The sequence below is a fragment of the Schistocerca gregaria genome, chromosome 5, assembly GCF_023897955.1.
Source record: "Schistocerca gregaria isolate iqSchGreg1 chromosome 5, iqSchGreg1.2, whole genome shotgun sequence".
Classification (NCBI taxonomy): Eukaryota; Metazoa; Arthropoda; class Insecta; order Orthoptera; family Acrididae; genus Schistocerca; species Schistocerca gregaria.
The window spans coordinates 94,384,343-94,396,490 of NC_064924.1; the positions used below are offsets into that span (position 1 = coordinate 94,384,343).

The window sequence follows — 12,148 nt, forward strand, 5'->3', positions numbered from 1 at the left end:
ATGTCGGCACTAGTACAGTGTATATCCACCTTTCGAAGCAATGCAGGCTGCTATTATCCCATGCAGACGATCGTAGAGATGCTGGATGTAGTCCTGTGGAACGGCTTGCCGTGCCATTTCCACCTGGCGCCTCAGTTGGACCAGCGTTCGTGCTGGACGTGCAGACCGCGTGAGACGACGCTTCATCCAGTCCCAAACATGCTCAATGGGGGACAGATCCGGAGATCTTGCTGGCCAGGGTAGTTGACTTACACCTTCTAGAGCACGTTGGGTGGTGCGGGATACATGCGGACGTGCATTGTCCTGTTGGAACAGCAAGTTCCCTTGCCGGTCTAGGAATGGTAGAACGATGGGTTCGATGACGGTTTGGATGTACCGTGCACTATTCAGTGTCCCCTCGACGATCGCCAGAGGTGTTCGGCCAGTGTAGGAGATCGCTCCCCACACCATTATGCCGGGTGTTGGCCCTGTGTGCCTCGGTCGTATGCAGTCCTGATTGTGGCGCTCACCTGCACGGCGCCAAACACGCATACGACCATCATTGGCACCAAGGCAGAAGCGACTCTCATCGCTGAAGACGACACGTCTCCATTCGTCCCTCCATTGACGCCTGTCGCGACACCACTGGAGGCGGACTGCACGATGTTAGGGCGTGAGCGGAAGACGGCCTAACGGTGTGCGGGACCGTAGCCCAGCTTCATGGAGACGGTTGCGAATGGTCCTCGCCGATACCCCAGGAGCAACAGTGTCCCTAATTTGCTGGGAAGTGGCGGTGCGGTCCCCTACGGCACTGCGTAGGATCCTACGGTCTTGGCGTGCATCCGTGCGTCGCTGCGGTCCGGTCCCAGGTCGACGGGCACGTGCACCTTCCACCGACCACTGGCGACAACATCGATGTACTGTGGAGACCTCACGCCCCACGTGTTGAGCAATTCGGCGGTACGTCCACCCGGCCTCCCGCATGCCCACTATACGCCCTCGCTCAAAGACCGTCAACTGCACATACGGTTCACGTTCACGCTGTCGCGGCATGCTACCAGTGTTAAAGACTGCGATGGAGTTCCGTATGCCACGGCAAACTGGCTGACACTGACGGCGGCGGTGCACAAATGCTGCGCAGCTAGCGCCATTCGACGGCCAACACCGCGGTTCCTGGTGTATCCGCTGTGCCGTGCGTGTGATCATTGCTTGTATAGCCTTCTCGCAGTGTCCGGAGCAAGTATGGTGGGTCTGACACACCGGTGTCAATGTGTTCTTTTTTCCATTTCCAGGAGTGTATTTTCCTCCTATTACGTGTATACAAAGACAAAGCAGAAGTGGACATATAAGCAGATTTACCAAAGTCTTTATTAGCAAGTTCGGCCATATGGTAGGTGCGAAAAGCGATAATGTCTCTGTCAACGAAACTTTCAAGTCCAGGAACATTTGGTACTCCTGTACCTCCACGAACAATGGCTACAGTAAACCATCCGTTTCCGTGACCAAATGAATCATTAATATCTAAACTAAAATTAAGTCGGCAGCCACAGAAAACAGCAGGTCCATCCAGCAAGGTTTGAGCAGCGACAGACTTTAGTGGTATGCGATTCTTCTTGTCTCCAGCTGTTGTAGCAAACTCGATGTTCTCGATAGTTTTGTACACTGTCTGTTTAGAACGGCGACGGTATCTTCTGTACCAAAGTGGTTTCATATGCCTTCAACCAGACAATAGTCGGAGACGTGTTTGGAGGCAATCCAGTCAAGCTGAATACCTTATTGTCCAGCGAGCTGCAGGTTCCCTACTGTTTTCGGGTGGCGTTATGTGGGGTCGTCGTACGCCACTGGTGGTCACGGAAGGCGCCATAACGGCTGTACGATACGTGAATTCCATTCTCCAGCCGATAGTGCAAACATATCGGCAGCATATTGGCGAGACATTCGTCTTCATGGACGACAATTCGTGCCCCCATCGTGCACACTTTGCAATGACTTCCTTCAGGATAACGAGACCGCTCAACTAGAGTGGCCAGCATGTTCTCCAGACACGAACGCTATCGAACGTGCCTGGGATAGATTGAAAAGGGCTGTTTATGGACGACATGACCCACCAGCAACTCTGAGGAATCCACGCCAAATCGCCATTGAGGAGTGGGACAACACTTGGAACATCAGTGTCTTGATGAACTTGTGGACAGTCACGACGAATACAGGCATGCATCAATGCATGGGTACGTACTGCTGGGTATTAGTGGTACCGGTGTGTACAACAATCTGGACCACCACTTCTTGCTGTGTGGTGGTACAACGTGCAATGTGTGGTTTTCATGAGCAATAAAATGGGCTGAAATGATGTTGATCTCTATTCCAATTTTCTGTGCAGGTTCCGGAACGGAGGTGATGCAGAAGTTTTTGTGATGTGTGTACTTCGGATGACCGAGGAGTGGCAGACACAATGCACTGCGCAGCGCAGCACGAGTGGGGTCCCATTGGGAATCGACTGTACCAGCTGGTATACTGGCGGCAGGAGCGGTCCAGCCGGCAAGCTCTCCGGCGCAACCGGGTTTTCAGTCGGACAGAGCACGCAGCACGTACCGGCGCGCCGCGTGTGGCAGGCGAAGACGACCCAGGCGGTGGCGAGCGCCCAGGCAGCGGCGTGCAGGCCGGCGTAGGCGACCACCTCGGGCAGCGCCGACTCGAGCCGGAAACTGGCCAACAGCATGCGGCGCGGGCCCAGCACCACCGCCGCCAGCGTCCCCAGGCTGGCCGCCCAACACGCCAGCGTCGCCGTCTGTAGGGACAAACACGGCACGTCACGGCCCCTGCAAACGAGTCTGCTCTACTCCCGTTGTCGCGGTCTGGACGCTCTATGAAAGTGGGGACTGGAAAAGGTCATCCAAGTCGTATAACGTGCAGATGCCTAACAGGAAGTTTCGGAAATAAAGGCGAGACTTGAGTAACTACAATTTTTAACAGATCATCTGAGCAAGAATTGGATAATGACTTGTGTGCTGGCGTAAGCTGTCTTCAGCACACCGGTCGGCAAAGATCAAGCGTGTAGATCGATAAGTAGGCACTGGATCAAGAGCACCTATCACGAGAAAGGCCAGAGATGCACTGACAAGCAACACGCCGCCAACGTCCTCTCGATAACATGTATTCAGGCTGTCCCACTGACTCATCCAGTTGACGTCTGTCAGTTTATTCGCAGAGTGACTCAGTTGACGTCACAGGCCACAGCAGTACATAGCGACCAGATTAGAACTACAGCAGGACAAGCAGCGAGACTTAAGTGTTTAATAGTAAAATTACCCATATTACTAAAATGTAGACTTTCACGGCCGGAAATATGATGTCCATTATAATTATCCGGGCTGTTATGCCATGGTCGGTTAAATGAATTCTGTGGCAATTCCCAACGTTTCGTCTCCGACTGCGGGAGACATCTTCAAGGAGCGTCCGTAGGTCGATGGAAGGTCCAACACACCCACTGGCACGCTACTGACTGCCGCTAAATTCCGCGGTGTGACGTCACGTGTTTTGAAAACGTCAGTGCAATTGGCCGCTGTCCGTCGCCGTCGATCGCCGTTGCCACTACCCAGCAGTGGACGGGTGGTACACATTTTCTTTAACACCGGCATCCGTATACCGTTTAATTTCACGTGCGTTGAGGCAGCCACGCAGAAATTATACTGACGTACAGCCTACTGCAAAATCTTAGGTTTTCCTGCCGTTTGTTAAAAATGTAACGGAAAGAATAGGGAGGATCTTGACGAAGCGGCATATTACCGTAATTTACAAGCCCACCAGGAAGATACAGGAATACCTTAAGACTGCCAAGGACGCTCGCAAACCATTGGAAAAAGCTGGAGTGTATAGGATCCCATGCAGCTGTGGTGATGTTGATGTGGGTACCACTAAATATGTTCCACAAGAATGATATTTGTCTGAATCCGCGCTGACCATTTGTCAATAAATGGTTTTCTTCGAGGCAATTCGTAACACTTTAAAACATTATATGTTCAAAAATCCTACTGCCAAACGATGTTATTGAATTCGGACTGTAAATCAGCGGATTACTCTTATTTCCTTTCTTGGGTATTGGTGTGAATTGGTGCAATTTTCCAGTATTTAGGTACGGGTCTCTCCGCGAGCAAGCGATTTTATATGACTGTTAAGTACGGAGCTATTGTATCAGCATATACTGAAACGAACCTGTCCGGTATACAATCTGGACCAGGGGCTTTGCCTTTATTAAGTGATTCAAGCAGCTTCGCTACACCGAGGATATTTACTTTCAGTTCTCACGTTGGCAATTGTTCTAGATTCGAATTCTGGAATACAGGGTGTACAGAAAGTGCGGGAACACTTTCAATTATTTATTGCACAAGAGAAAAGAATTTCCATATGTCATACATATTTCATTTTGAAGAAAGACTCTGAAAGCTTTTTTTTTTTTTTTTTTTTTTTTTTTTTTTTTTTTTTTTTCTGTTATTCGATATGCGAACCATGAGTGAGCCGGCAGACGTCAGAACAGTAATCGAATTCTTGCCGTACACGTCCCAGCATGGCATAGTCGACTGTGGCAGTAGCTTCTACATTCTCTCCCGGTGCTTTGTGGTAGAGACATTACATACACCAGATCTTTAATGTGTCCGCACAGAATAAAGTCACACGGAATGAGATTTGGTGAGCAGGGAAGCCATTTCATGAACTTCAACACATAGAAAGCACGCTCCGTACCGGAACTCACCATGTTTGGGTTGCGACTAGCGCTGACTATCGGCAGATTACCAAACTACGCTGTGGCGGTATACATGAAAAAAATTCAGGATTTCTATTCAAAATTACATATGTATGATATCTGTACAATGTTTGGTTCTTGTGCAATAAATAATTGAAAGTGTTTCCAAACTTTAAGTGCACTCTGTATTTACTTCATCTTCTTTTGTGAACGAATTGCGGGAAACTGTATTTCGGGAAACTATGTTTAGTAAGTCTGCTGTAGTGGCAAAGCCATCAGAGTCATCACCGTTGTTATCGGGCAGTGAAGGTATTGATTGCGTCTTGCCACTGGTGAACTTTACATATGACCAGAATCTCTTTGTGCTTTCTGCCAGATTTGGGGACGGAGTTTCGCTGTGGAAACTATTAAACGCATCTCGCATTGAAGTTCACACTGAATGTCGAGCTTCTGCAAAACTTCTTTTAAATTGGCATGCTTTTTTCGTTGCTTCTGCTACAGTATTCTGACCCATTATGTGTATCATCTATTATTAATTTATTTGGTATATATTTCTCAATTACCGTCGATACTATTTTTTTTAAATTCAAATCAAAACTCGAAGGTCATGGAACGTGTCAGTACATGTAATTACAACATAAAAGTAATAACAGATAAAATAAAATGTTTATGAACCCAAAAAAGTCAAGCCATAAGTTTCAGTAAACGCACTCAACAATATAACACAGGAATCAGCTTAATTTTTCAAGGAACTCCTCAACAGAATAGAAGAGGTGACCCACGAGGGAACGCTTCAGTGTGTATTTGAAAGCTCGTGCAATACTGCTAAGATTTTTGAATTCTTGTGATAGCTTACTGAAAACGGATGCAGCAGATACTGCACACCTTTTTGCACAAGAATTAAGGAAGTGCTATTCAAATGCAGATTGGATTTCTGCCGAATATTAACTGGGTGAAAGCTGCTAATTCTTGGGAATAAGCTGCTATTGTTAACAAGAAACAGCAGTAAAGAATATATACACTCCTGGAAATTGAAATAAGAACACCGTGAATTCATTGTCCCACGAAGGGGAAACTTTATTGACACATTCCTGGGGTCAGATACATCACATGATCACACTGACAGAACCACAGGCACATAGACACAGGCAACAGAGCATGCACAATGTCGGCACTAGTACAGTGTACATCCACCTTTCGCAGCAATGCAGGCTGCTATTCTCCCATGGAGACGATCGTAGAGATGCTGGATGTAGTCCTGTGGAACGGCTTGCCATGCCATTTCCACCTGGCGCCTCAGTTGGACCAGCGTTCGTGCTGGACGTGCAGACCGCGTGAGACGACGCTTCATCCAGTCCCAAACATGCTCAATGGGGGACAGATCCGGAGATCTTGCTGGCCAGGGTAGTTGACTTACACCTTCTAGAGCACGTTGGGTGGCATGGGATACATGCGGACGTGCATTGTCCTGTTGGAACAGCAAGTTCCCTTGCCGGTCTAGGAATGGTAGAACGATGGGTTCGATGACGGTTTGGATGTACCGTGCACTATTCAGTGTCCCCTCGACGATCACCAGAGGTGTACGGCCAGTGTAGGAGATCGCTCTCCACACCATGATGCCGGGTGTTGGCCCTGTGTGCCTCGGTCGTATGCAGTCCTGATTGTGGCGCTCACCTGCACGGCGCCAAACACGCATACGACCATCATTGGCACCAAGGCAGAAGCGACTCTCATCGCTGAAGACGACACGTCTCCATTCGTCCCTCCATTCACGCCTGTCGCGACACCCCTGGAGGCGGGCTGCACGATGTTGGGGAGTGAGCGGAAGACGGCCTAACGGTGTGCGGGACCGTAGCCCAGCTTCATGGAGATGGTTGCGAATGGTCCTCGCCGATACCCCAGGAGCAACAGTGTCCCTAATTTGCTGGGAAGTGGCGGTGTGGTCCCCTACGGCACTGCGTAGGATCCTACGGTCTTGGCGTGCATCCGTGCGTCGCTGCGGTTCGGTCCCAGGTCGACGGGCACGTGCACCTTCCGCCGACCACTGGCGACAACATCGATGTACTGTGGAGACCTCACGCCCCACGTGTTGAGCAATTCGGCGGTACGTCCACCCGGCCTCCCGCATGCCCACTATACGCCCTCGCTCAAAGTCCGTGAACTGCACATACGGTTCACGTCCACGCTGTCGCGGCATGCTACCAGTGTTAAAGACTGCGATGGAGCTCCGTATGCCACGGCAAACTGGCTGACACTGACGGCGGCGGTGCACAAATGCTGTGCAGCTAGCGCCATTCGACGGCCAACACCGCGGTTCCTGGTGTGTCCGCTGTGCCGTGCGTGTGATCATTGCTTGTACAGCCCTCTCGCAGTGTCCGAAGCAAGTATGGTGGGTCTGACACACCGGTGTCAATGTGTTCTTTTTTCCATTTCCAGGAGTGTATATATATATATATATATATATATATATATATATATATATATATATATATATATATATATATATTGAGAGGGTAGTGTGAGATACCCAGATTAGTGAACAGGGGTCGACAAGAAGTTCGCGAACTTACACCACTTACTGCCCGAACTGACAGTTTCTGAGCCAAATATATCATTTTCGAATGGGAATGGAAATAAGCAAAGTAGACTAATTTTCGTATCGAACGATCACTTACTTCAGATACCGTTCGAATAGTAAAAATGGCAGCATTAAGTATTTGAACAAGACCCTGAACATGGGATTTCCACGCCACTTTATTATCAATCTGAACACCTAGAAATTGAAACTGTTCAGTTTCACTAATCATATGCTCATTCTGTAGATTTAAAACGTTGGATGGGTTTTGTTGAATTGTGTGTTGGAAACTTAACGTGATTTAGCGTTAGTTTATTTTCTACAAGCCATGAACTTATGTAATGAACTGCACTAGTTGAAACAGAGCCTATGTTGCGCACAACATCAATTACTACCAAGGTAGTGCCATCAGCAAACAGAAATATTTTAGAATTACCCATAATACTAGAGGGCATCTCATTTATATAAATAAGGAGCAGTAGAGGCCCCAACACTGATCCCAGGGGCACCCCCCATTTGACCGTACCCCACTAAGACCCCACAGCACAACCATTCTCAACACAGTGAATAATGACCTTTTGTTGTCTGTTGTTAAAGTAAGAGGTGAACCAATTGTGAGATACTGTCCTTATTGCGTAATGGTCCAACTTCTGGTTTTGGTTAGCAAATGTACTTTGTGTTTAGTTTTGGTGTGGTGGGCAGCAGTTTGACGACCAGTGGTCTACTTCACACACACACACACACACACCCTCCCCTCGTCGTTCCACACATAGCGCGTTTCTAGAAGAAAGATCAGTGCGTGAAGCATACAAATCCCACCGTCATACCAAAGCAAAAGATCTTGCTTATAACCAGAGAAAATTGCGGTCCCACATAAAATCACTAACCTGGTCGAAGGCAGATATCCAGTCACTCGTCGACCAGTCTGAGGTGCCAAAAGAAGACAGCAAAAGGAAGCCTCAAATTTAAAATTCCGTATTTAAAAAAATAGTCTGCGCAGGAGTATTGTACAGACCTACTATCGTTCGGCCGCTGCACAGACTCCTGTATGAAAGACATACACTCCTGGAAATTGAAATAAGAACACCGTGAATTCATTGTCCCACGAAGGGGAAACTTTATTGACACATTCCTGGGGTCAGATACATCACATGATCACACTGACAGAACCACAGGCACATAGACACAGGCAACAGAGCATGCACAATGTCGGCACTAGTACAGTGTATATCCACCTTTCGCAGCAATTCAGGCTGCTATTCTCCCATGGAGACGATCGTAGAGATGCCGGATGTAGTCCTGTGGAACGGCTTGCCATGCCATTTCCACCTGGCGCCTCAGTTGGACCAGCGTTCGTGCTGGACGTGCAGACCGCGTCAGACGACGCTTCATCCAGTCCCAAACATGCTCAATGGGGGACAGATCCGGAGATCTTGCTGGCCAGGGTAGTTGACTTACACCTTCTAGAGCACGTTGGGTGGCACGGGATACATGCGGACGTGCATTGTCCTGTTGGAACAGCAAGTTCCCTTGCCGGTCTAGGAATGGTAGAACGATGGGTTCGATGAGGGTTTGGATGTACCGTACACTATTCAGTGTCCCCTCGACGATCACCAGAGGTGTACGGCCAGTGTAGGAGATCGCTCCCCAAACCATGATGCCGGTGTTGGCCCTGTGTGCCTCGGTCGTATGCAGTCCTGATTGTGGCGCTCACCTGCACGGCGCCAAACACGCATACGACCATCATTGGCACCAAGGCAGAAGCGACTTTCATCGCTGAAGACGACACGTCTCCATTCGTCCCTCCATTCACGGTTGTCGCGACACCACTGGAGGCGGGCTGCACGATGTTGGGGCGTGAGCGGAAGACGGCCTAACGGTGTGCGGGACCGTAGCCCAGCTTCATGGAGACGGTTGCGAATGGTCCTCGCCGATACCCCAGGAGCAACAGTGTCCCTAATTTGCTGAGAAGTGGCGGTGCGGTCCCCTATGGCACTGCGTAGGATCCTACGGTCTTGGCGTGCATCCGTGCGTCGCTGCAGTCCGGTCCCAGGTCGACGGGCACGTGCACCTTCCGCCGCCCACTGGCGACAACATCGATGTACTGTGGAGACCTCACGCCCCACGTGTTGAGCAGTTCGGCGGTACGTCCACCCGGCCTCTCGCATGCCCACTATACGCCCTCGCTCAAAGTCCGTCAACTGCACATACGGTTCACGTCCCCGCTGTCGCGGCATGCTACCAGTGTTAAAGACTGCGATGGAGCTCCGTATGGCACGGCAAACTGGCTGACACTGACGGCGGCGGTGCACAAATGCTGCGCAGCTAGCGCCATTCGACGGCCAACACCGCGGTTCCTGGTGTGTCCGCTGTGCCGTGCGTGTGATCATTGCTTGTACAGCCCTCTCGCAGTGTCCGGAGCAAGTATGGTGGGTCTCACACACCGGTGTCAATGTGTTCTTTTTTCCATTTCCAGGAGTGTAGCAACAGGCATCCCCGGCGCTGAAAGGTAACTGAAAAAGGGGTGAAAACAAATAAGTCGCCAGGTCCGGATGGAATTCCACTTCGGTTCTACAGACAGTACTCCCCGGTCTTGGCCCCTTATTTAGCTTGCATTCACCGCGAATCTACCGCACGGCATTCTGAAAACCATGGGGGAACGGTGACAAGTAGCTTCCATATTCCTAGATTTCCGGAAATTGTTGACACGGTCCCCCACTGCATACCGTTAACAAAAGTCCGAGCATACGGAATAAGCTCCCAGATATGTGAGTGGCACGCATACTTCGTAAATAATATAACCCAGAACGTTGTTCGGACGCCGAGTCTTCACAAGAGATAAGGGCGTCAGTAGTGTGTTACGACCGCTCTTACTCTGTACATACATATATAATCTGACCGATACTGTCAGCAACAATCTACGACTGTTTGCTGACGAGTAGTGCTGCAAAAAGATATGAAATACAAAGAGCACATTCTAAATCACATGAGTGGTTTCCTGTTACAAGATGATCGGCAAAGGCTGAGTCTTCCTTTCTTAATGCCCAGCTTCTCTGATGCTGCCACAGCTCAGCCTCACTGATCGATGTATATTTTTCAGAATGCTTGCATGTGATTTTACATGCATCTGTTTGCGCGAAGGATTGCAGTTTGTCTTTGCTATTGCATAAAAAATTCGATATGCTATTATAAAATGTAGGTCTGCAGTTGCGAAACTTTTTACTGCAGTTATCTGAAAATTGAGCAATATACAGCATGACTAGCTTAGTACCTGCTGCTTCGTTCGCGTAGACTGTATGAGTTGCAGAGATTTTTCTTTTTTGTTTTTGTTTGATCGAATTTTTATGTGTTCACAAATTTGCAACACCTATTTCATGCTAATTGAAGCCATATAACCATGGTCTTTTCAGAATGTACTTTTGACCCAAAAGCGATTCTGGTAGCTGGAGTAAAAAGTTTTCGTTAATCATGGCTTTTGAGTTATTGTGGAAATATTTCCACAGCAGATTTCATCCCCTAAAGATTATTTCTTTATATCTAACCGAGGAGTGAAATAACAATTTTCATAAATTTAGCTTTAAAATTTTTTTAACGTTACGAAACATTTTCTTAAAAATTTTCATCCTCTATTGCCCTCCTTTCAGACACAATGAAACGCGTTTTCCTTTCTTTTTTTAAATTTCTAACCGAGAAGTCAAATACCAATTATCATACATGTAGCCTTAAAAATCCTAGTTCGTTTGTAATTATGTATTTCCAAAAAAACTTTCACCCACTATTTTACCCCCTTGGTGGGCGAATTTCCAAAACACGCGCTATTTAATTCTCTGACTGAGAAGCCAGATGCCAGTTTTCATATTCTAGCTTCAAAATTCCGTTAACAACGACATACTTTCAAAAAGCCTTTCATCCCCTATTTCACCTCTTAGGAGTGGAATTCCGAACAATCCCTTCTCAAGCAATGCCTACAGTACAAGATCCACACCCTCCCTAAACTTCAAGTTTCTGTCCATAGCGGTTTGGGCTGGGGGATGATGAGTCAGTGAATCAGTCTGACGCCATTTCATCCTCTCAGCGGTTGAATTTGCAAAAACAGTGACGATCGTAGGCCAAATACGAAAAACATAGATTTAGGTTCAAAAATGCTTGCACACTGAAATATTTCCATAAAAACTTTCAGAACCCTTTCACCCCCATAGGGATTGAATTTACAAAAACAGTAAAAAAAAAGTATTTTTTATTTCTGTCTTAGAAGCCAAACTTAAAATTTCATAAATTTAACTTTAAAAATACTTTCATAATAAAATATTTTCATAAAAAATCTCATCCTCTATTTCACCCTCCTAAGGGTTAAGTTTCCAAAAACACTGAAACACGTATTTCGTCGTGCGTTTTCAACTTCTCAGGGCGTATTGGATAGTCCGTTAATTTTCCGCTATACAGCCGCTCAAATAAAATTTCTTCCACTGATATTTCGGCTGCATGTCGTCTGGCCATCTTCAGAGTGCTGCGGGACGCAGACGCTGGTCGGCGGCGAAGAGATACGCTTACACACGCGTCGCCTGTAGCGAAGGCGTACAGACATTCGATTCGCTTATCGATTTATTAATGTGTTCGGCGGCAGTTACACCGTGACGACTTCTCTGCAGTTTAATTACCCCATCAGCCGGATTCCAAATTAAAAGCATTATTTTTATTTGTTAAATTGTTAGCTAATCTAATATCTATAGCTTCCATGAAGACAAAATCCCAAAAGGAATAGGTGGATGTTAAAATCTTCACATCACTGTAGTTCATGGAATGCTCTGTATCAACAAAATGTTCGGCCACAGTTGACTTGTCTGGCTGTGATA

General features: G+C 47.7%; 1 protein-coding gene across 1 annotated transcript in view; it reads right to left on the minus strand.

The window, feature by feature from the left end:
- The window catches only part of LOC126273239 (O-acyltransferase like protein-like), a 245,407-nt gene that overhangs the window by 28,213 nt on the left and 205,046 nt on the right, over nt 1–12,148 (minus strand). The window contains exon 11 of the mRNA XM_049976783.1: nt 2,572–2,767. Coding sequence (XP_049832740.1) covers nt 2,572–2,767 — 196 coding nt within the window. The remainder of the gene's footprint in view (nt 1–2,571; nt 2,768–12,148) is intronic.